The sequence below is a fragment of the Odontomachus brunneus genome, unplaced genomic scaffold (assembly GCF_010583005.1).
Source record: "Odontomachus brunneus isolate Ranch 3 - 2012 unplaced genomic scaffold, Obru_v1 Obru_scaffold_003, whole genome shotgun sequence".
In the NCBI taxonomy this organism is placed as follows: domain Eukaryota; kingdom Metazoa; phylum Arthropoda; class Insecta; order Hymenoptera; family Formicidae; genus Odontomachus; species Odontomachus brunneus.
Genome location: NW_022639453.1, coordinates 86655 through 112982, shown reverse-complemented (window position 1 = coordinate 112982; position 26328 = coordinate 86655). Strand labels below are relative to the sequence as shown.

The 26328-nt window shown below is 45.2% G+C and overlaps 1 protein-coding gene across 1 annotated transcript in view; it reads right to left on the bottom strand.

Moving 5' to 3' along the window:
• Positions 1-419: 419 nt before the first annotated feature.
• Positions 420-26328, bottom strand: part of LOC116844403 (homeobox protein Nkx-6.1-like) — a 46025-nt gene continuing 20116 nt past the window's right edge. The window contains exons 3-4 of the mRNA XM_032815892.1: positions 22639-22850; positions 420-3390 (exon numbers count right to left, since the gene is read on the bottom strand). Coding sequence (XP_032671783.1) covers positions 3139-3390; positions 22639-22850 — 464 coding nt within the window. The 3' untranslated portion in view covers positions 420-3138. The remainder of the gene's footprint in view (positions 3391-22638; positions 22851-26328) is intronic.

Below are 26328 nucleotides of genomic sequence, written 5' to 3'. Positions count from 1 at the left end.
GAGATTTCAACCGAAATATTTCAGATCTGTGCTAAATCAGTCAAAAATGGTTCAAATCTCGACCAAACTGAGAGAGAGAGAAAGAAATCCGGTAATTTTAATTAAAATTTTAACAAAATCGACATAGCTGAGACATTCTAAATTTCTTTAGCTGAGATTCCAACTGAAATATTTCAGATCTGGGCAAAATTAATCAAAAATGGCTCGAATCTCGGCCGAACCGAGAAATTATTTGTATAAATAATTTTTTTCAATTTTTTACATGTTTTGTTTAAACATTTTATTATTTATACAAATAATTTTACACATTTAACTTCATATTCAATCAGCAAACCAAAAATGCTTATATCTTGTATTTAATTTTCTTATGCATTTTTATTGTACTTGATGATAGGAGTAAGAACATTAAAAAGCTATAAACTGTCCGTGAAACTCCAGATATGCCAAAATAAAAAAATATGACCTAAATATTTTTTGTACTTCTACATTTGTGCCAAATTAGAAAGAAATCGGAGTGTAACTTTTGAGTAGATTTGAATAGTACTTGTCAGTGCTGTTCAACACGCGATCAAGGAATCGCAGAATTCACTGAAAGGTATAAAACGTTTAGGAAAAGTGCGGAATTATGACGTATTTCACAAAATAGCAACACACACGAGGATGAAGCGCATGTTGAACAGTATTGTTGTAAAAATTGATTTGCTTTTATGTCGTATCCGCGAATCTGTGAAATTCAAAATGTGATTTCGATCGAGTGCCCAATCGCATGACTTAAGATAAAAATAAACTAACACCTGAACATGTACTCAATTCTGGAAATTCTTATTGTCTCGGGGGGTTTCTAAATACGAATATTTAAATTTTCAACATAGAAATATATAGGATAAGTCACCTAACGTTAGATTCTAAAGTATCTCTGTCGCTTTTTATATTAGACGAGAATGTGCAAGGGATAAATTGCGTGATCAGCTGATCACAATATATCTCTTTCAACTGCACAATTTATTCTTTACACGTTTAATTTAATAAAAAAAAAAAAAACAACAGAGATATTTTGGAATCTAATGTTAAGTGCCTCGCCTTATATACACATATATTGAATATATATACATATATTCAGTAAACACCAACTGTCAGCAATATAACATTGATGTTATAAATTCTCGCTCAACAAATGCAACATAACACGTGTATTATCTAACAGTTACATTGTTGAAGGGGAAATTGTAACAATGACGTAATGTGACTGTTAGCATTTGCTAGGATATTCTACGTTGAAAAGTCCAAAATTTAAGATCCAAAGCAACACTGAGAACAAAATACTCGAAAATTTATTTGTGCCATATAAAGTTTATTTCCAAGAAACAAAATTTATTTCTGTGAGATAAAGCTTATTTTTGTAAAAAATAACTCTTTATATCTCACAAATAAGTTTTCAAGTATTTTTTCTCAATAAATGCCCAGAGTTAAGCACGTGTCCGAGCGTTGGCACTTTTATCTCATAAGTGGTAAACGAAATGATCATGGCCCGCATTTTTGCCCTGCAAAAATTTGTCGTTTAGTCGTGTAGTTATTTATTCAATTAAAGGACGAGTGAGTTCTCTGCGCGATTTTCCCCAATAATGGTCGACTAGTTAGGAACGCTTGAACGTACAGATTGCCCTTCGGCCTCTTGGATTTATGGTTATCCATTAACACCTTCTTGACGGGTGACGTCGCGTCGTGCACGTTGTTTGCCATATTTGCTGTGCGTTGTTTGTCGGATGGATAACAAAGCCCCTGGCGACTAATCTGCCATCGCGTAAGCAGCTCGGCAAACCCTTCCTATCGATTCCTCCTCCGCGTGCCACTCGCAGCGAGCGACTAAATATGCGTACGCGATCGAGAGATTTTGTCATATGGTAACACGTCGCCCCGGGAAAGTGTTAACAATGTTTGCGCGTTGCTGCTGTGTTATTTCCCGCCAAACATGCTGGCGACCGTGGCGGCGAAGTCGTGATATCGAGTCGGCTCGATAAACGCGCAGTCGTTTGCGAGATGATTGCGTCTAATGCGTGTAAAGCTAGAATCACGCGATTTCATGTCTTTTCAGGCAAAATTCACATCTTGGCAGAAAAGCAGAAAACAGAAAGGCAGAAGTCAATCAGAACTCGCGGTCTAGTAGTAGCCGGTTTCTGTTTTTCTGCTACAACGCGAGTTCTGATTGGCTTTAGTCTTTCTGTTTTCCGCTTTTGTGCCAAGATGTGAATTCCCTCCCTTACATGCATACTGATAGACTACAGTTCACTGCATGGATCTTCCAGTGCACGATAACGATGTAGTGAACTGAACTTCAGCAGGTCAATATGCAAGTGAGAAATTATTAATCGCCTGATTCTGGCTTAATCTCTCGGGTTCATCAGTTCGGAACTTTGGAATTGCGCGAACCTTGAATCGGCGGTCTCTTTGCATTCGCGAATTGTTGTGCCCGATCACCTACGAAATCCGCATACTCTCATACGATTTTCGACACTGAACATAACCGGGAGGAGAGGGCGAGGCAGCCCAGCCCCGAATTAAAATTCCAGCCGAGGTAATAGAAGAATCCATCTGAAGTTATCTCGAAATCTCGTCTATCTCCTTCGTAAATCCTTCGACTTTTTAATCGCTCTCGTACCTCAACCAAAATTGACCCAGTAAAATCGAGACAACGACGTGAGTATCAATAACGCCCCGCATTCTTAAAAATTGTCAAATCGCCCCCTCCTCCACTTTCCGCCCAATTCAAAGGAAATCCGCCACCCCCAACTATCCCCTACCCCTGGACCACCCCCGTCACTCGCGATCCCGCGTTAAGCGTCCGGCTAAATCACGAAGAGAGACATGCGGAAATACACGCGCGTACACTCGCACACGTACGTCGCCTTTTTTCTCTTTTTCTCTCTGTTTCACTCTCTCTCCCTTTTTCTTTCTCTCTCTTTCCGCCGTTCGGTCGTTCCGCGATCATTTCGAAGCCGACACGCGCGTTCTCCGAACAGAAGCCGCGAGGAACCCCGGAACGCGCCGCCCCCAGCCACGCCTTATCCTTCTCCTCTGCATCCCTCTTTTCCCCTTTTTTCGCACCCCCGCGTGTCCCCGGGCCACCCCCGTCGGCGGCCCTCAGTGCCTGTATTGCTGCTCGAGCTCCCTTCGCAGCCTCTTCGCGGCGGTCTCGCCGCCGCCACCGCCACCACCGCCGCCGCCACCGCCGCCACCGCCGCCGCCGCCGCCGCTGCCGTCGGCCTCCGCGTCGCTGCACCCGTCCTCACCCTCGGCGACGACGCCCTCGACTTCCTCTTGCCGTCGTTTCGCCGTCGCCATCTCCGCCGCGTGCTTCTTCCGCCACTTCGTCCGCCGATTCTGGAACCACACCTGGAAATCGAAAGTCGAACGTTCGTATCAATGGCTACGCGGGTTAAGCGTCTACGATTTTTCGACACATTCGTGCATCGAAAAGTTGATAAATCAATGAATAAGTCGAAACGTGTCCTATAATTATCACACCGTCTTCTCAGTTAGAGCCTCTTCTCGTATTTCACGGTCGAAACATGAAACATTAGACAGGGGGAATATAATTTTCGGATATATTCACGAACTCATCGACGTGTCAGAAGAACGAATGCAGCCGGAAATAAAAAAAAAGGAAAAATCCCAATTGTTCTTTCGGCGCGAATCGCGCGCGCGGCGAATTGCCGGGGAATTGCCGACTCTCGACGTCGACATCCCTGACATCGTCCACACGTGGAGTTCATTCGACCTCTCGATTAATACACCGGGCTCGACTCTAACGGGCGTCTATAACATTTGAATTAACGGGCAACGGGCCCCGGAGAGAAAATTCATCGACTGGCCCCCCTCCCTCCCTGCGGGGACGGTCGGCGGGGAGGTAGGAACGGCGCTAACTTAAGGTGCCCCTCTGCACCTATAAAGCTCGAGATACACAGTAGGAGTCTGTGTCCCCGCAACAATGTATTTAATTAACGTAACGGGTGTCAGGGGAGCACAGGGGAGCTTCACCGTAGCGATTGCACCCACAAACCACCCCCGATCCATGCCAGCGTGTGGCCCCCGCTAAACTCCTCCTCCTCCTCCACCTCCGCCGCCTCTCTCCTCTAGCCACCCCCGCTGCCGCTACCGCCAACGCCGCCGCCGCCGCCGCCACCGCCGCTCTTCCGTATCCAACCCCAATCCGCAGGCTTGTTCAATGGCCGCCAAGTCGAGAGCTTAAATTAAAGATATAAGCGTCCCGGCGCGAGCGCGGGCGCGAAGCGGTAAACGAATTAAAAAGTAAACGGCCGGCCGTAAAAGTTAATGGCTGTTCGGATGAAAATTAAAATACTCGAGGAATTAAGATAACGGAGAGGCAGGCGAATGGACAATCTGCAGGGATTGACTGCAGCAACGTCGGACGTAAAAAAGGCAGTTCGGCCCCGCAACGAAAGTCCAATTTGTATTTCCTGCCGGCTCTAGGGGGGGCGGGGGGAAGGAGGGGGCGTGAGGGATGGTGCGGGGGAGATGCGAGGAAAAAGATAGACGGTGCGTTTAAGTTGTCGTTAAATTTAGTCGCCTGACAAAGGAAGGAAGGAAGGAAGGATTTACTCGACCGTTTTGTGCCAGAGGTTTTGTGCTCGAGTCGTACAAAATCGTCGCGTTGTGGATCTATAAATTGGAGAGGAAGCACATCGCGGGAGGAAAAGTGTCGAGAGACACTCGTGTCAAAATATCGAAGCGCAAGATAGCGAGGATTCGCAATTATCCGCGATGCCCGTTGAACGGATCGGAGGAGGAGAACTGAGGACAATCGAAATTGATGCTAAGTTTACCGAACTCTCCCCCGGGATCGTGCAAGCCGACCTAGTTTCTCTCTATTAGCAGCGACCCTGTTTACTTTGCTAAAGCAAGCTTTAAAGACGATAAAGCATTTCATTAAGCCCTTAATAAATCCAAACACACGACGTCCCACCACGCCAGAAACGCGGACGCTGCGTCCCGTCGAGCGAAGAACTTGTTACGCGCTTTTCTTTTGCAAAATAATGTTGCTAAATATGCGGCTCATCAAGATCGCGCGTAACGCTCATCAAGATCGTGCGAGACGATTCAACGATTCTTTATTTTCGAGCCGTTGAAATGAAAGTAAAGAATAAGGAAATATCTCTTGTGCGGGAGAGTCATTGTAAATACATATATACGAGTATACATACGTATACATGTACACGCAGAGAATATAATAATTTTTTTTATATAAATTTTTTTAAATTTTATTGTTTTTTGTAGTCCAGGAATAGATTGTCAATAAGATCCATCTTGCTAAGGAACGTAATAAATTCTTTTAAAAGTATAGCAAATTTTTTAACAGCATACTCCAGTTTCTAAAATATGAGTAGTAGAGATGAAGTGATAGTCAATTACGAAAGAATGTGTCGATCTATTCTTCGGTTACAAAGTTCTACAGTAATTTTTACTATAAAATTCTCTTTGTGTGTATATATACATGTATATATATATATATATGTGTGTGTGTGTGTGTGTGTGTGTGTGTATGGGTATGTACGTATGTATGCAAAGATATAAATTTCTCCGGGCAATTTAGCCGCGAAGAGACCTGAAACGATTCGCAGCCGCGAATCGCCCTTTCTCGGCGAAACGATGAAAAACCGATTTGGGGCGCGCCGCAAAGCCCATCCGATCGTTATTCTTTAAATCGTCGCGACTGATACAGTGCGAAAATGTAAATGCAAAGAAAGTCCCGACCGGGCCGGGTCCGCGGATCCATCCATCTTGTTTTTGAACGCATTAGTCACGCGCACGTTGCGAAACGGCAGGGCGGGGAGCTGCTGCTGCTGCTGCTGCTGCTGGTGGTGGTGGCGGCGGCGGCGGCGGTAGTAGTGGTAGTGGTGGTGGTGGTTGTCGTCTTCGTCATCGTCGTCGTTGTTTCTCCCTTGCCGTCCTCGGTCCTGCCGCGCCTCTCGCCTCATAACTGTTCGATTTATTAAATCAGGATTATCTAAGCCCATTACTTTGTCCCGCGCAGCTAGATACAAAACCGCATTTGTAACTCGCGCAAAGCCCTTAGGACGGGGGTCGCCGAGAGAGAGAGAGAGAGAGAGAGAGAGAGAGAGAGAGGGGGAAAGGAAAGAGAGAGAGAGAAAGCGTCACTGATTTCCGCGGTCGTCCACCTACCGTCCTCCCCCGCGCTCCCCTTCGTTTACCCGTTGCGCCTCCGTAACAGATAATACCGATAGCATCTGATCTCGCCGCTGATATCGCCGTCGAAGCGATTTATTATGCGAAAGATTATACGTGTGTGAGTCAGTTCTCGGGGGAGAGGTTGGCGAAATTCGCGCTTCGCTTTTCCGATTATCTTCGCGTGTGCAAGTTAAAACCGATAAGACCGCCGTGAACCCTCAGATCGATCCGGACGATGAGCGTCGCGCGTGGACCGATGTAAAAACGAAACATCACGCTCTTCGTCTGGCGACCGTCGCGAAATGCGTTGTGGAATCGGCGAGATCGTTAACCGTGCGAAAAACACGCCTCCCGCGAAACGCGGCGCGCAATCGTGCCGAATAAAAACATTATTCTCGTGTGACGATCGACTGCGGGATATAGCTATCGCGACAGGCAGTGGAGGAAGTCGGGTAGGCGCAGACGTCGAGAGGATAGAGCGCGGCAGGGGAAAAAGAACGTCATAGGCGGACAAAAGCGGACAGACAAGGAGCGTAAAATGACAGAAAAAGAGTCGGTTGTCTAGCTTTGGGAAGAAATGAGATGAGAGAGAGAGGGGGAGGGGCGAGAGAGAGAGAAAGATAGAGAGAGAAACAGGGATAGAAATGAGCGACAGGATAGGATATTCCGTTCAGAGAAGAAAACGAGAGAGGAACGAGTCGGAGGATGGGAGTGAATGCGAGAGGAAGATAAACAGCGAGTGGGAGAGATGGAAGAACTGTATATGCATAGGAACGGATTTCGATGTAAATGCGTGGGAAAGGAAACTGCGGATTGCAGTTACAAATTGCTCTCCTTCTCTGTCCTCCCGTCCTTACCTCTCTGTCTCTCGTTCGAAGCCGTGTGTATTCGTTCCAAGATGTCATCAGGGCCGCTGATTGACCCAATCAGTTCTCGCGTCTCTGCGCTTTCGGGCGGAAAAGAAGGGGGAAACGAGGAGCTGCGGACCGGATTTCAGATCGTCGTCCGTCGCGATAAATTACGGCCCGATAATTTGCCGCTCGCGGAAAAGCGGATCGCGGGTCGCAAATGGAGAGCACTTAGCGCTCACGTAGGCTCTCGCTAACGTCGATTGCCAAAAAGTTAATTAATCGGAAACGCTGCCAAGAACGCGCGTTGAATTATATCGCGTATTACAAGAACGACCGACGAAACGGAAGAATGCATTATCTCGGTTAAAAGTCCAGGCGGAAAGAGAGGAGAATGAAATTTTCCATCTCGTCCGTGTGCGCACGCGCGCGCGCTCAATTTTCATCTTTGATATTCGGCTCGCGCTCACCGCCCGTTAAGAGAGAGACCGTCCGTTATCGAGAAGCGGCACGTACGATTAATTCGCGATCGATCCCGTCGTCGGTCCACGATACGCGAGATCAACACCGCTGTCATGTCGATGGAGCGGGGGAGGGGGAACGCGCGTGTGTGACATTTTCTAAAATCCATACTCCCGTCTGCTGGCGGCCGCGTAAAAAAGGTGCACCGGAGCTTAAAAATTTATCGGCGGCATCGACATGAATGCGTACCCTTTGAATAATAAGCGGGCCGCGCAATGACGCGGAAAACTCTCGTGTAAATGTCATACATGACTCCGCACGCGTCGTTAAGCATTACGCCTGGCCCGCGTTCAGCAGAATTTTATCCTTATAACACCTTCACCTCTTTCGCGCGCGTATAGACTTGGACATCGTCGGCGCGCACACGACGCGCGGTAAGATAGAGGTACCGATGTCTAGATACTGCACTGAGAAAAAATATTTGATACTTGTATGTGCAATTTCGAGTCGAAATTTTGATCCTACTTTCAGGCTCACTATTCGATGCTAAAGAAAATGAGAAGGGAAATCTCGAACATCATCAGAGTTAAAATAGGAGTAAATTGTATCATTAGCAATAAATCAACTTTGCTAACTTAGCTCCTATTGCGTATAGAATTGCGTATAAATTTAAGTTTTAATATAGAGCCAAAATTTTGACTTAAATGGAGAAATAAATAAATGGATAAATGGAAATGGATAAATTATTATAAATTATGGTGCAATTATTATAAATTATGTGCAATTTCGAGTCGAAATTTTGATCTTACTTTCAGGCTCACTATTCGATGCTAAAGAAAATGAGAAGGGAAATCTCGAACATTATCAGAGTTAAAATAGGAGTAAATTGTATCAGCAATAAATCAACTTTGCTAACTTAGCTCCTATTGTATAGAATTGCGTATAAATTTAAGTTTTAACATAGAGCCAAAATTTGAATACATAGACTCAAATGGAGAAATAATTATTATAAATTATGGTGAAGAAAATCATTTTTTGATTAGACTTTACTATAATGTTTAGTAATAATAATTTTATACGTATGTTAATACTATTGTCTTCGTGTTAGAACAATCGCGATATTGACACCAAAAAGAACTATAATATGAGTTCGATCAATCACTTTTTCACTTAATGACTTTTTCACTTTTTCACTTAATTACACTTCGAGGTGTCAAAAAATTGAAGAAAATATTATATGATAAAAAGACTATAATATTCTCTCTCCGTGCGTCAGTGTTATTGGTGCCTTTCACCCGTTTTACGTCGCGACGCACCCAGTCGATTTTGAATTTCGCAATAATCGCGATGCGCGCGCAATATTTGCGTTTTAACGGTGAAAATCGACACGTCGCGGGCAGCAGTTAGCATTACGCGTGTGCTAATTTCGCCACGGCCGCTCGTCCAAATATGCTGTAAGATAACGGAGCACGTGGAGATTTTAATACCCCCTTTTTACGAGGCGTTACGTCCCGCGGCGAAAAAACCTGCCTTTTGCCTTTTGTCATGTTGATGCATGTGGTACGATAGTATGGTGAGAGATATCCGTGATGCAAACAAAACTATTGAGCCTCGACCGATGCCCTTTAACGCATTGACTGCCTGGGCTTCTTTTAGTATAAAATTTGCATTTACGCCATATGGCGTGACGCGACAGCCTATTTGTAACCCACCGACGGGGTGGAGTAACGAGAGCTCCTAAATGCCATCAAACCGAGAGTGTTAACCGCCGCAGGCTCGATATTTGTGTCACATGTTACATTAGCCTCGTCGTAAAGCAGGTCGGCGACGGCGACGACGGTCGGTGACGATGACGATATTTTTCTGTCGACCAGTCAAAAGTGCGGAGTGAATAATTGAACGGACGATAATCACGGACGATATGCGTGCGATCGATACAAATAGCGGCTTTTATCCTCGTACACCAGATTTTATCGCGCGAAAGACGCGGGCACGCGAAGAAACTCAGCAGATTTAATTCCGTGAAAATCGCGAGCGTCGTGAAAGCATATCTAACGCGAAACTTTCTCATTAGAGAGAAACGATTCTCTCGATATTGTCGCTTTATTAATATAAGGTTGATTTAAATATTTGACGCAACATTTTACCGCATCATCATATATCTATTTTTTTTCGCATATCATTCCTCGCATTCTTTTGTTCTCTCTTTCGCGATATCTTGATAATTCGCATTTATCTGTTGCGATACATTTTCGCATGTTGATACTTGTGCCTGTTTTTACCAACATCGATTAAACCTTAAATGTTGAAAAAAAATCTTTTACTTTTTACATATTTTTTTCTCAGTGTAGAAACGGACATTCGATAACAGATTAAAGCGGAAAGGAAAGATTTTACTGCCGTAACTAATTTTCAGAAAATGTATTTGATGCTGTGACTACAAATTTGCTATTGTAATTAAAACTTTCGTTACTGTTGCTGCTCTTGCTGTATCGGTTTCGCAGCTAAATATGTACCCATTGGTAGCTATACTTTCAATTATCCACATGTTGCAACGAGATTTACCTACCACGCACAGATTCTTGCAAAGTTTTTTTTTTGTATAATTTTCGCTTGGTCCTCCGCAATCCTGGTCCCGTCTAAGACACGAGTATGCGTAAACGCAATATATATATATATATATATTTATGCATTCGAGAAAATCGCGGCAGGAAGGTTTTCATTCATCGCGCACCCCCGAGCGATTTGAATCGCGCAGGGTGTCGCGAATCGCGGGAACACGGCCGCGATTTCGCGGTCGTCAATCGGTTCAGAGTAATCGCGGGATTCCGCGGGGTTCGCAATATTACGGAGTACTCTCTCTTTCTCTCTCTCTCTCTCTCAGCAGAATGTTTCTTCGAGTAATAAGTAATGCGATCTCTTTGCGGATGGGCGAAGGGGCGGGCGGACGGCTGGTCGGAGGGGGTAGTCGGGACGACGAAGGGTAGTTGGCTGCCGGCGATAATGCGCTCCTCTGTATTCCGTTGCCGTAGCGCTTCCCCATATCGATATGTTTCCTCCTCTCCTCCCCTGTATTCCACCTCCTCTTCGTCCGCACACCCCCGCGGCCCCCAACCACCCATTTGGCCCCGCTCGGAGATCAAATGGCTTCACCGATTCGCGTTATCCCCAATATTCTATTTTTATTTCGGAATCAAATTTCGCGACGGCCGCGCGCGAGCGCGGCGAATTTTTACGGTTCTCTTTCTCTGTCTCTCTCGCTTCCTCTCTATTTCTCTCACTCTCTCGGCAGGACGCGCCGAGGAATCCGCTGCTCCACATGGCGGGAAAGCTCGTCCGGGCGATTCGATCTCGATGCTCGTGGTGCCGTTATGAAGTGGCGGATTACGAGATAACGGTGCGCCAAAATGTTAAATGAAAAGCGCGATCGAAATAGTTAATGTCTCCTTAGCTCGCGTCACACGCTTTCGGCGAGAATGACGATAGAGGTGATCCGGGATTTCCTCTCAATTTTCACGAACTCGTCATCCAAAGAATGCGGGATAAATCTGATTTCTCTCTCACCTTTATCTTCTTCTATGCGATTTTCTATTTGTGAATTCTTTCCTAAGCGAGTATTTCGAGGCAAAAGCTTCGAGATGCTCGATAGAGAAGATTATTTTCATTACGTCGTCTTTATTTGCATTCAATTAATCGTGCGAGTTGACTTTCGATACCTAGTCGGCTCGCAGATGTAGTTTCTCCGCGAGAGCATCTCCTCTTTAGAGCAGCTGCTCTTAATTTCCCGTGAGCTACTCTCCCGCTCGCCGTGCGCTTTAATAGCGCAAAGAATTGTTGCTTCTTTCCCCATCGAGAGACGGCCGCGCGTTTATTAAAATACTCCCTATTTAATTTCCACGCGACGTCCTCGCGCTTGGGACACGGGGGGATTCTGTAAGCTTAGACGCAAAAGAGATATTCGATAAATTGCGGATCTTACTGTCAGTTCATTGACACGCAGTTCGTACATTTTCGCGATTCTCATTTATTCGCGACTTCCACCTATCGTTCATAACTGCGGCATTCTCAAGTCAAAATTTTGCTTCTACATTAACGTTGCGAATTCCATCGAGTTTGCAGGACCAATCTTGAAATGCAACTCGGACTACTGTCCTTTTTAATGATACAAATAATTATTTAATATTATCTTCTCTATTTTTGTTGAGGTTATATAAATTCCCAGACAGCGCAATGTCCAAAATCGGGTCATAAAATGTCTTTAAAGCATCTTTAAGACAAGTTTATAAGATATTGTCTTAAAGATATCTTAATGATGTCCTAAAGACATTTTATGACTCGATTTTAGACATTTGTACTGTCTGAATTAAAGGATAAATTTGGGAATTATATACTATTTCTATTATATTCTAGTCGTTATCGCACCAGATACTCGATAATCACACACAGAAATACACGAATCGATCGGAAATGCAACATTAACTAGTGATTGCACATTAATTAATCCATGACAATCGTCGGATGCCACGGGCGACAATTCTAATATGTACAGTCCTGATAATTTTGTCCGTCGCGAAAGTTTCGGAATGTTTTCGTGTAGTTGATCGTTGTGATCTCCCGGTTACCGCACGTGTCGTTGACTGGCGGGCGGGGCGGTTGACGCGAAATGACGTAATTCTCTTTGTCCATTGTTTTGGTATAGAATGTGTATTCCAGTTCTTCGAGTACTTTTTTTCTTAACCGAATCACATTACGTCTCGAGCCGTCGAACGACGCACAGGTCGTGGCGCGGAGCACGTGTATCGGTACTTCAGTTATCGTTCTCGTCGGGTGATTAAAATATTTCATCGATTATCGAAATATTTAATCGAATTTTCGTCGGCGTCGCGTTTGTTAACATGCGTTTTTCCGATCGAATTACATTCACGCGAGTGTCAGAGAGTGTCCTGTGCATCGAAGCAAGAATCAGAAACAGAATGGAAGTTAGGACAAAAGAAGCAGGACGTCGAGATGTGAGCAGTGATACATCATATATTTCTATAGGTATGTGAAATTATTTATTATATTCTATATTTCCGATTTTAACGAGCGATTGATGAACTTATCGAGAATAATGAGAGGTCCGAATCGAAATTTAATCTATCCTAAAGTATTTTTAGCATGTTATCATTCGAGGAAACTCATAACTTTATGAATCTCTGATTACATCAATCGTATTTACTACTTCTTTCACACAACAAGAAATATCCGAATTCCATAAGAATTTCCAACAACAATAAAAAGAATACACTGAAAGGAAAAATATCTAACAAATAAAAAGTATTTATTCACGGTGGATATTAATAGTATATTTATTTATATTATAGCGTAAAATATTTTTCAAATAAGAAAATATCCATTTCTTTAAAATCTTAGCTTCTCACAATAGCAATTTTATTCTGTTTAAAAAGAAGAATTTAGATTTAATTGAATCTCTTATTAATACTCAGCGAATAAATATTTATTTTTCAGATATTTTTTCTCAACGTAATAATAAGAAAAACGACAGTTTGCCTATTAATTATTATTACTTATATTATTTATATTATTTACTTATATTATTTATATTATTATCTACGCTTTACTTATATTATTATCTATGCTGAAGTTTTCACGAGAACGATGCGGTATACATTTTTCGACAGCCGAAACCGCCACTATGATTTACCCCATCTAAAATCTCTCGCAGCTCTATAAATATTCAACGATCGCTATTGTCGATCCGCAGCGGCGACGATGAACGCGATCAAAATTTATATCATTGTCTGCTCGCCGCTCGTAAACGCTTGCTCGATCTTATAAAATCCTCGGAAAAATGATTCTGCGCCCACGATGGGGAGGACGGTCGAACTGAAGCAGTCCGTGAAGGCTGCCTAGGGGAGCCGAATAATCCCGTGTCTAACACCCTCCCCTCCTCTCCCTTGGAGTGTTTCCCCGATCAAATTTGATCAATGTGTCGGTATCATCGTACATATGTATTAATATTCCCCCATTATGTTTCATTCTCTTCGCGGAGAAGGCTTCTTTCGTTGATAAAACGCCGTGCCTTCAAGGAGTTTTATTCATCGCGAATTGTAGCGCTTTGACAAAAGAATCTTACTAACAGTGTCTCTTTTCCTACGAAAGTTCACTATTGCTTGTAAATCAGAAATTATACAGGATGGCCAACCGCCAAATATTGAAATGACAGTTGGTGTAAATCAAACTGAGACAAAAAGTCCTTTGTCATTTTTTAGTACCAGCAGTAGTTAACGAGATATTCATTAAGTTTGATACTTAGCGCGTCCTAATTGGCAGAGCACAGGCAGAGCACTAAATCTGATTCGACATTCCGATTAGTGAGCTCCTGATCAGAATATAATATAATAATGAGCTACTAATCAGAATAGAGAAGCTAGTCTTGCAGGCAGGAGTTTACATTTTTTTGACACGCGCTATTTATGCTCCGTCAATAAGAGAACACACTAAGCATCAAACTTAATTAATTAATAACTCGTTAATTATTGCTTATATTAAAAAATGGTAAGGGACTTTTCGTCTCGGTTTGATTTCTACCATCTGTCTTTTCGATGTTCGGCAGTTGATGTGAAAAGTCTGTGCAATAATGAGAGATTTTTTGCGATAATAGTCGCAATGACTGACTTCGTTATGGAGACGAGCTTTTTGCGGATATCGTATTCAGCTCTAATGCGAATTTGCGGAAACGTACGGCGCGCGTGACACGTGTATGCGAAGGAGCGGACATGCCAACGCGTAGCGCCGCTAATTTCGACAAGAAACGCATTATGTAGAATATCGTTAGACGTACGGACACGGCCGGTCGACTGACTCGGTTGATGAACACGCGTCAATTTGAATGCGGCCGAAAACAATCTTCGTGGCGCGGCAAATAAACTACTTCATGATCCTTCTTACGCATTGCGTGCACATTTAAGAGATCTCTCGTGATACGCACCTTGCTGTATATACATACATATATACATATATACATATATATATATATATATACGTATATATATTTCTTCTTTAGCTTTTATTCTTGAACGAGAATTATAATCGCATATATTCTTGGATACTTTCCATTACCCTCCTCGCTCCGGTTATAAATTAAGTCGAGTGGTTGTATATCGGGATACACCCCCGTGTTTTCGGTGCTTTCCTCGTACTTTCCCGATGTCAACGGACGACGCATCGCGTTTGTCATCGCGCTGTTGCGAGAAAGGACGAGCACGAAAGTGCGGACCATCGAAACGCGCGACGTGCGCACTTTGGGAATAGCCATCGATGCGAGTGCGTCCATCGGACGCTGAAAGCTAAATCGGTGCCATTGGAAAGCGATTATACCGCGTGCGTGGCGACGCACGCAAGAGCGATCAGTTTATCAAGCCGTCGCCGTCGATTTCGCGCTATCGTTAATCGGCGAACAGTACCCGCGTCGTCAGAACTTCACGCCACCGAGACATTACTCTGCTCGCGCCGGTATCGAGATATTGGCCCACCCGGAAAAAGGTTCCTAATAATTTCCCGAGGTCGGCCCATACAATTACGCGGCCCATAAAACATAATGGCGTCTCGGGCGCCCGTGTATACACCCCGATATAATTCCGAGCCGGCGATCTCGACGAGACCGTTCTGCTGGCAGGGTAGGGCGGAAGGAAGAGGAGGAATGGTAAGGAGAGAGGGAGAGAGCGAGAGAACCGGATGAATCGAGGCAAGATACAGAGTCGGGAAAGGGGGAAGAGAGGGAAAGCCAAAGCAACAGAGGCAAGGAAGGTAACTGGCAGGTTCGGTCGAAAAATAAAGTCGGTTCTAGCGAGCGAGAGAGAGAGAGAGAGAGAGAGAGAGAGAGAGAGAGAGAAAAAGAAAGAGAACGCCGAGCTGAACTGAGCCGTGCCGAGTCGAGTTAGGTCGAGTCGAGAGGCGGTAGAATCGCGGGCATTATGGAGTCAAGTACATGTGGGCCAATTTCGAGGGTACGCGATGTGGTATGGTGTGGTGTGGTATGGCGTGGTGCGGCCTGATGGTAGTGGGAGGTGAATGAAGGGAACGCCGCCTGCTGCCGTGATTTATCACGCCACGCCACGCCGCGCCGCGTCGAGCCGCGCCGAGCCGCTCCGCTCCGCTCCGTTCGTACATACACCGGCATGATGATACATGGCGGTGGCGGAGAAGCGGGCAGGAGAGGCCTTCCGCCTCGTACTAATTGACGTCATCGATATTGGTATCCGTCGACGAGCAGATTACTCCGCCGTAAACAACTCGGCCTGGCTCGCCCTCGGCACCCCCCGGCCCTCTCCGTGATTCCCGCCAGTCCCCTCCGGTAGCCGCGCGTTTCGCTCGGACGAGGAACCGCCGTACCCACCATCAGCACCAACACCAACCACCCCCGTGGCGCGGCGTAAATAGGGAGACGTGACGCGCACGTTGCGAGCCCGTTGCAGGTCCGACGACCCTACGAGCTCTCGCCCCTTCGAGGAGGTGCGGCCCCCCTCATCATAGACCCGAGAGCCCGTTCGCGATGTGTAGTTTGATTTCGTGTTTAATGTGTTGGGGATGCTACTGTTTTCAATTAACTCTGGACGGTGCACAATGTTTTGTTTGGAAGCAGGGAGAGAGAGAGGGTAGTTCCATGAAGTATGCGGATAAACGCGATGCACTATGAGTGTTCTCCAGTAACAGTCGAGAGAAGAATATATCCGAGTCGCGAAATTTTAGCCCTACTTTCTCGATCTGAACTTTCTAACGTCTGTATATTCTGAAGGGTCAGTGTGTGTTTAATACAAATGGACTCTGAAGTTCTACTTGGCGTCTCTAAATAACATTTGTAGGTTCTAAGAAGGGCCTCTTGACATAGCTAGTAGATTGAATAGAATTAAGAGAGATTAATAAAGGCTTCAGTATCAAAGTAGGTATTAAATGGAATATTGAGGTTGAAAATAGGATCAGAATTTCGACTCAAGTACAGACAACAATTCGAAAGCGAGGGTTAATTTCACGGGCGAATTTATGAATGATTTCTTCTCAAACGTAAAATTCTCTACAATTCGAGTAATAGTGACGTGGTAGACGCGAATAGAATCGGACAACTCGCAGGACGATTACACCGCGCTAAAGTTAAAGGATCGACCGGCTCGACGAAATTATAGTGTCTAAACAGCCCCTTCCATCGTACCCGCAATCGCCTCGATGAAGAGAGCGAGAGAGTCTGCGGAGAGGCTCGCATCGTTGACTCTATGTCGCGGCGATGAATCGCGACCACCACACCCTCGGCATCTCGGCTGTACAAGAAAGTATCTAATCCCCTGATTCACGGTCGATGCCATCGCTAACACACAACCACCCCATCCGACTTACTATCTCTCGCGCTCTGTCTCTGGCTCTCTCATCATCGTCGAGCAACCCCATGATGTCGCTCGCTCTCGCGCTCTTCGCCAGCCCGTTTCACCCTCCCGCCTTCCTCGGAGTCGCTCTTTATCTCTCATTCTCTTCGTCGCGATACACGCTCCGATACGAGAGAGAGAGAGAGAGAGAGAGAGAGAGAGAGGGGAAAAGAGACAGAGGACGACTACGAAACAAGGGCGCCACGGTCTTTAACTCGCAAATGCTCCGCGTTCACTTTGCCGTATTAGATTCTAATAGGGGGACACATGCGAGCCGAGGGGGTCGTTTGTGCTAAGAGCCCTCGAGTGTCGCGACGCGTCGCGTCGCGTTGCACTTGGCTCGCCTTGGCTCAGTGTTCACGGGGCGGGTCCTGACTAAATCATGCGACGGATATCATTGCCAATTTCGTCGACGACAACTACGACGACGATGACAACGACGACGAAGACGATGACGACAACGACGGCAATGTCGTCGACGATGTCGACGTCGTGGCGACAGCTAACGATAGCCGGACTCATTCGAGCGCGTGTAACCGTTGCGAAATGCGAAACGAACCTACGATTGGCTCTGTAGCTCTCTCCTCTTTCCGTTCACGATATAATCGCCCAAAGGTGGAATGGATATTAAATATCACTCTTCTTACTTTGACGCGTATCTTTGATACATGATGGGGATGATTACGATGATGTACTTGTAGAAGCAATTTTTGTAGCAACATTTTTATCACGAGAGAGATCGCATTTCTTGTGTTAGATTAATGCCAACGTTCAAAGAAAAACATGTGATGGCAATTATATAGATAACTGTACGTCTTTTGTATGCGGAATTAAAATGTATATAGTTTAATAAATTATTTTTGAAAGTTATTGCAACTAAAACTTCAGTAGCTTCAATAATTACAAAATAGTTTGTCAAACTATATACCTTAATTTTACATACAAAACTCATACTATCAGCTATATATTTGCCTATATAGTTGTCTTTTCTCTGAGTGAATGATATGCAGAATGTCTAACAAGTAAACCTACCCAAAAGGTACACTCCGATTTCTTTCTAATTTGTCACAAATGTACAAGCACAAAAAATATTTAGGTTATATTTTTTCATTTTGGCCCACTTTGAGTTTCACGGACAGTTTATAGCTTTTTAATGTTCTCACTCCTATCATAAACAAGTATAACAAAAATGCATAAGAAATAAAATTGAATACAAGATATAATTAAATAATTTTAACAAAATCGGCATAGCTGAGTCTCGAACCATTCTAATTTTCTTTAACCGAGATTCCAACCGAAATATTTTTAATCTGTGCAAAAATGGTTCAAATCTTAGCCAAACCGAGAAATTATTTGTATAAATAATTTTTTTAACTTTTTATATGTTTTGTTTGAACATTTTATTATTTCTACAAATAATTTTACACATTTGACTTCATATTCATAATCAGCAAACCAAAAACGCCTATATCTTGTATACAATTTTATTTCTTATGCATTTTTGTTGCACTTGTCGATGATAGGAATGAGAACATTAAAAAGTTATAAACTGCCCGTGAAACTCAAAGTGGGCCAAAATAAAACATATGACAAATATTTTTTTGTACTTATACATTTGTGCCAAATTAGAAAAAAATCGAAGTGTACCTTTCGGGTAAGTTTACTTGTAAGCGAGAAAACGCTCGTGTACATGTGTGGATTGGGTTAAACTGAACACCCAATTCCTCTACCATTTTGCAAACAACCACGTAGGATTTGAGGTTACTAATTAGAGAAAACTGACGAATGATATGATAAGTATGATATTCCACTGTGTATTTGTACATTAATTTAAATTGAACGAAAAAGTTTTCTACACGGAAAAAACAACTGAATTTAGTGTAACTGAATTTTCTGCTACCTGAGGACCAAATGAAAAACTCTGTTGCAGGAACAAGAAGATACCTGTAGGAGGTTTCCACGTAGCTAATTGCTTTTTCAGTTATCTCAACCGAGTTTTAATGCAACTGAACATTCAAACAAATGTTTTCGGTCACAGTAACAGAAATATTATTTCTCCTCAGCGAGTTTTTCGTCTGGTCCCTGTTCAGTTGGGCGAACTGAGACTTTATGTTTTTTATGTTCAGATTTATCCCTCTAATATATAAGTGTACAACGGGAATTTTTACTGTCATATTTTGCATTATACAGCGCGCCATCATTCACCAATCTTCTTTGATTAATTAATAACTCAAAATTTTACGTGATTGTTTGCAAAATGGTAGAGAGACTTTTGTGTATAGTTTGACGAGCAGTGCGTCAGACCTTCTATATAATAAATATATCCTACAGAATGAAGTTTCTCGACGGGATCGAAAATAATTGAATTGTTCCACTCGAAAAATATAATCCAAAGCGTCCCGAAGAATCGATAGTTACGGGCGGCAATGAGATATATTTCTACTTCGATGTTTGTAAAACGCCACGTACGAACTTCTCGTGTGATTTAGTAGTCCAGATTACGCGATATACATCACCGGCAAATATTTCATTGCGGGAATTTATGCGAACCATCACGCGCATTACGGAGAGAAGTTCCTTGCCGTGTCATGCCGCGAGAAAGATATGGGAGTCACATTCGAGCCAACGACGTTCGGTTGATCGAATATATTAACGTGCGGGCAATTTGTACAGCCTGACGGATATAACCCCCGAGAACCATCGGTGGCAAAATGTATTCCGGAGATTACCTCCCGAAATCCGTCGTGCTATTAGACGAAAAAGAAAGAAAGAAAGAAAGAAAAAAAAAAAAAAAGGAGAAAAGGAAGGAGGAGAGAGTCCGCGCGCGCGCGCATCGATAAGATATACGTTTCGATAATGAAAAAGTTATAAATCTGGAATTGTGAAATGGCGGGTCGGTATAAATCTTCATCGGGTAGCGCTGCCAAATCCCTTCGTACCGCGCAAATCCCTTTCCAATATTGAAAAAAGTGATAGGTCCAGTATGTAATGATCCGGTATTACCCGCAACCACGAGGGAACGGTATCGATCTATCGTTGGTATTCTGTTGGCATCGACCGCGCATCCTCCGTTGTGCATCCTCTCGCGTGTATTCAATTATAAGACATCACCCCCGAATAAAACAGCCGTGTGCGTAATCGCAGCTCAAATGCGCGCTCGAGCACTTAGAGCCGTATTAATAGTCGTTACTTGAAACTTGCCTCAGGTGAGATACTCGCATTTGAATTTAGAGTTGGACGTGAATCTCTTAGCTGAATCTCGCAAATATAATATCGCCATATATCTCGTGATATAAAAAACTCAAATTTAATTCTAAATTCAGATTTGAGTGTCTCGCACAGGACAAGTTTATTAATGACTATTAATACGCGGGCTTTAACTCCGCGCGTTCTCCAAGACAGAAGAAATCGCGGATATTCGATCGATAACGTCGGATGGCTCAACGAGAACCCGAGACATTCGCGTTAATTCTCCCGAAACTCTTGTCTCTGGTAAGTTCTCTTCTCCAGCGAGCTTTAACAGTTCGGGCCCCCACGTCGAGGGGTCTACTTAATTTAAGAAGCAACCTAGGATCTCGCGGGCGCGATGAAGATCTGCCGCGAGAGTTACTGCACAAATCGCCCCACGATCACCCTCGAAGAAAACTTTAAAGGAAATCGCGCGATACCGCGAGATAACGCGGGATTCATCGGGGGGTTGCCGCCGGTATAAACAAGACCGACCGCCTGTCTGCTTTTTTTTCTCCCCACCGTGAACGAGTCGAGCGCGAAAGAGTACGCGGGTATATATTGTCGTAATATTTCGAAAAACGCGCCGGCACTCTCCGGGATCCGGGGGCAATCTCGCCCTCGAAGATGGCATATACGCGGAGGTGAATCGCCTCTTCCCGAGGAAATCCGAGGTAATTGAATGCTAACCCTCCTCACCCCCGGCGCGTTCCCTCGCCGCGCTCTCGCTCCGCGCAACCCCTCCTCATCCTCCACCCTCCGTGTCGCGTCCCTCATCCGCCGACCGCCCTCCTCACCCTCAACAACCCCCTCAACCCCCGTGGGCTTCAGGGGGCGCCACACTCGCACTCTCGCTCCCCCTTCGCCATCACTCACCGACACAGACTTGTAGCTTTCAATAAAAATGTAAATATGGCGGCGTAGAACGAGCCAATGACAGCGCTACATCGACGCCCGGAGTCCGTGAGGGATAGATAGAGAGGCAGAGAGAAAGGCAGAACCCTGCCCTGCGGCAGGGGTTGAGGGTTTCGAAATGGGAAGCCGGCTCTCTCTCTTCCTCTCTCTCTCTCTCTCTCTCTCTCTCTCTCTCTCGGAGGGTCGAAGATGGCGAAGGATGAGGATGAGGAGGAGGAAAAGGGGATGTAGGGTAAGGGGGTGGCTTCGGCGCTCCGTGCAGAACGTCGAAGGTGGATAGCGAAGAGGCGGTGGAGCTTGCGGGGAGCCGGAGAGGTGTCCAGGGAGGGGGTAGAAGAGGGTGCAAAAGCTCCCGCGGAGCACGAAAGAAGGAGAAAGGGCGAAAGAGAAGGAGAGAGAAAGAGAGAGACACCCCGGGCTCGCGCCGTCTCTCTGTCCTTTCGCTCACCGTCACCGCGCGGCTTCACCCGAGTTTCACCCGTGTCTCATCCAAAGTTCTCCGTTCTTCTCCCTTCTCCTATTCCTGCGAGAGCGAAGGAGAGCGAGGGGAGAGAACGGACGCGCCGCTGGCGTCCACGAGAAAGAGAGAGCGATGCTGAGGATGACGCAGGTGCCGCAAAGCTTGACACGTCTCCGGCTGTTTTGTCACCTTCTTTTATCCTTCGAACTTTTTACCGGCTACCTCGTTAGATACCCTCCCTTCTCGCCCTCCCACCCTCTCTTTCTCTCTCTTTTCTCGTCCCCGCGCCACCCCTTTGTCCACGGTGGTTTCGCGGGCGGGGCGCGTTGATGGAGTAAGCCGGGCGACGAGCGGGACGCTTTTTAAAATCGCACCTCCACGCGAACGAGCCGCTTTTTGCGCACGTCGTCGTGGAAGGTTTTCCCCTTCCCCGTATCCGCCCCGTCAACGGCTCCGATCGTGGCGGATTTCTTTTTTCGTTTCGTTCGGCGGGGAGATTTTTCGGCCGCGCGCGGGATTATTCGCGGGCGTGCGGATTTTCGCGCCGAGGTGATGCTTTGATCGATCTCTCCGGTGTCAGTGAAGAACACGAAGAGACAAATGTCTCTTCAGTTTTTTTCTCCCCAAGGGGATGTCCGTGATACGGGCTCGATGATTATCGGGATATTCGCGATGTGAATCGCGCGAAACTCCGGCTGTCACGTTAAGGGTCGAAAAGAGATGTTTTCATATTTCGGAAAGATAATGCGTGAAGTGACTTCCCCTTCTGTTGTAATAATCAGCATACTTTGAGGCACGAAAAAGAGAAGATAAATTTAGTTGGATTAATGAAATTTCTTTTTGATGAAATCTGAACGAAACCCAGTTTAAGTTGGTAGAATTTTGTGTTCAAGTTAACAAGATTCTGGTTGAGCAAAAATCTCATTCTACTAACTTTAACAGGAATCTCTGACTCGTTCATATTTCACCACTCGGTTGATCCAGCTAAATTTTTGTTTTCGTGTGAAATTGTGAGGACAGGATTATGTTGAAATGACGGAAGCGTCGTTCGCGCGACACAGTTCATCGAATACGCGATGTAAAGCGTTGTAAAGCGAGACGTTACCTTGACTTGCGACTCCGACATCCCAAGGGCGTACGCCAATTTAGCGCGCTCCGGGCCGGCTAGGTACTTGGTTTGCTCGAAGGTCTTCTCCAGGGCGAAGATCTGCTGTCCGCTGAACGTGGGCCTCGTGTGCTTCTTCTTGCCGCCCTCGTGTTCTCCGGTGCCGCCGCCCGTGCCCGTCATCGCTTGCTGACAGCCCAGCTGTTGCGACACTGCAACATTCGCGTCACCCGGTGAATACCTCCTCGAATATCCGTTTCACGCCGTTACGAATGGAGTAATTAGCTCGAATGTACGTCGTACCTTCCGCAAACGCACCTATGTTGGTGGACGCCGTAATCGTTTAATTTTGCCTTTCGCGTGAAACACATATTGTCTTTTGCGCTTAGCGCTCTTAGTCGTGCGCGGAAAAGAAAAGTTGGGTTGGATTAACCGAATTCCCGGTGAAATGTGAACGAACCAGAAATTCCACTCGAGGTTATCAGAATTCTGTTCGAGTCAACAAGATTTCGGATTAACTTGAACAGAATTTATCAAGATATCTTGTTAATTCAAATTTCTTTTTCGTTTAAGCTTGGCGACAAATTACCACAAGAACATTTAAAGAAATATAACTTCAACAAATCTGAGAATATATATTGCAGCAATTTTCAATAAAATTTCTGATTGACTTAAACAGAATTCTGGTAACTTTAACTGGAATGTTCTGGTTTGCTCATATTTCATTGGAAATTTGATGAATTCAACCAAATGTTTTTTCTTTGTATCTAAAAGGAATCTTTTCGATCGAGAGAACTCGTTTCATTTTTTTTGTAATCTCAAATATCGCTGCTTTTTTTCGAAATGCTTCGTTGCAATATAAACGCGTGCTTCTCCTCTCCCTCTGTCTTTCTCTTTTTTTTTATCCAGACGTCGCTACGATATTACGCCATTTGGTAGTAAACTGCAATTCTCGATACGGCGTCGAGCGTGTCGGTCGTTAAAACGAGAACAGGCGGCTCGCGTTGAAATTCAAGTATCGCTTAAAAAACCACGACGGAATTTTGATATCGCGCGTCCACGACGAGTTGGTCGCTGCAAGCTTTCCATTGGATTTTTCGGCGACCGCGTGCGTCCGCTTGTGCGTGCCATCGTGCGGATTTCATCGGCGGCCCCCCCCTGCCCCCCGCGATCTCTTTTCGCCGGATGAAAAGGGGGAAACTGCAAGCCCCATCTGTGACTTTCTATCGTGACAAGTCGTGGGGGGGGGGGGCAATATTGCCATATTTTACTCCGCCGACATCGATACTCCGGATCACGTAAGATAAGTGAGACTGAGCGCGTGTTCTCGCGCGCGTGGAACGAGTGCACGCATTATCATTGCGCTTTCTCGGTGAATTTGATTTTGTTATATTGCCGTGGGGTGTGCTAATTATCTCAGTGCGCCGCGGCGAAATTTATTAAGGAGGTGCAACGGCGTTGTATGCACTTGCCCCACATACACACTTCAGCCCCCGTTTGTTTCACGTGGGAAAAATATGCCCGCGATATATCTCGGGGCATAATTAGCTTCCACGTTATAACCGTAAGAAGTATTTCATTTTAACCGCAGTTCGAAATTAATTCGCCGTTCTCGGAATTAATTACGGTCCTTACAACGTTGGTAATTATTGCCGCAACCATTTAGTGCTTCTCCCTTTCGCTGGACCTCTCGCGTTGATGCGCGATTTTTGCGCAAAACGAACTCGCCCCTATACCCGCCCGATTATTTATTATTTATCTGATACACACGTGAAATCGTGTGTTTTTGCGAGTCTCGCCGCGAAACCACCGCGTTCCAATCTGCATTCGGAGGTGCGTTCGACTTCAATGACGCGTGTGTGTAATTTTATCGAAACTACATTGTCTCTCATTCGTGATTATTAATCGTCAGCGGGCCGGGAACGTTTGTCTCGTCGTGAGTGTTCCGCGGGCCTCGTCTCAATCGCGCCGGCTGATGATTTTAATCTCGGCCACTCGGTCGCGAGCGGCTCCTCTTAATTAGATCGGAAAAAAGAGGCTCGAGAAAATTCTCGGGCCTAATAGAGAGGGACAATTCAGTCAAAGGGAATAGAGGGGAGAGGGTTGGGCGATTTCGAGTTCGACCGCGGAGACGAGGGGGCCGCACACGATCCGATGCGGCATGTGGGCGCGTATATACAAGGGGGGCGAGAGAGAAACGAAGGGATGTCAGAGGGGGCGGCCGAAGGAAGGGTCGACGCAGGGTCGTGACGCGGTACAGAGTGTGGGTTGTGGGACTTTAATTTAATAAAGCAATTTGTAACGGAATACGGAACGAGGCAATAATGGCCGGTCGGCGGGGAGGGTTCTAATGAGCTGCTTACCGCACTCCAACCCTGAGCCTTCGACGTCGGGGGAGGTATACGTTTTCCGACGTTGGATATCCGTCCCTCACTTCCCCAGCCTGGCCCCCTGTCCCTCGTGTTCGTCCTACTGAGCCGCCGCCGCGCACATTTCCGCGGCCACCGCCGGCAAAACCCGATAAGTCCGCGTTTTTATCCAAATTTGTATGCGCCGCATGCGGCGGCGGGATTTCTTTCGCGGTGTAATTTCGGGCTCTGCCCGAGGATAAAGTACCAGCGCTCGTCGTCGTTGTCGTCGTTGATTCGCGTGTAACTTCCTGCGCCATCGCGATTGGGAATTTGCGAAAAAATAATCGCATTCCTTTCATTCATCCCCGAGTTGGAGTTTTGCTCCTTCCTTTTCGACCTAAGTATTCCATTTAACGTTTACTTTGATATTCTCTAGTATGTATCAATCTTTTGATTTTGCTTAATCTATAGCTTTTTCGAAAGGACCTCTTTAGAATCTACAAGTGACATTTTGTGCGTTTTCTGCCACTTGGAGGTGTTCAGTAAGATTTTAGTATCCATGTGTATTGAATATACACTGTTCCTTCAGAATATACACAACTGTTGGAATATTTAGGCCGAAAGTAGGGCTAAAATTTTGATTCAGATGTACAGCGACTGTTCAAAATCTTATTACTATGAGTAGTTTGATAAGACAAGTTCAAGTATTCCCGCGGAGGGTTAAAATTGAGATCAACTGCTAGTCAAAGTCGCGGTTAATTTGCTCTTTTTTTTAGACTCCCTCTTTCTTTGAAAATCTTTTTAATATATTTCGCAAATGGCGCCAAATATATGTGGAGCTGCGTTGCAGAAATATTATACTTTCATACGCGCGAAAGCATTTTAATTAAAATATTTTTTCTTGAATTTTTTTTCAAACAAGCCAGGTATATCCGGTGTTGTGTCGGGTCGACCCGGCGATTTATTGCCCGACTCTTTCCGCAAAATATTTTTTTTCGCATGGGAATTCGGGCCGGTATAGTATAAAGTTTTAACCCGACCACATCCGACCATGCCCAATTCCAATCGAATCCGCCCGGTATTTCGCTTTTTTTCCCGCCGAAGAACTGATTAATACAATAAATAAAACGAAACTCCGCTTTTCCCATCGCCGCGGTAACCACCGCTTCGCAGCCATCGAAATTCCCGCGTGTTCAGACCACATTCTCCTATCCTCTCTTGCGCGTATCCTCTCGTCCGCGGCCAAAATCCTCGGAAAGAGAAGGAGAGAGAGGTAGAGAGAAATAGAGAGAGAGAGAGAGAGAGAGAGAGAGAGAGAGAGAGAGAGAGAGAGAGAGAG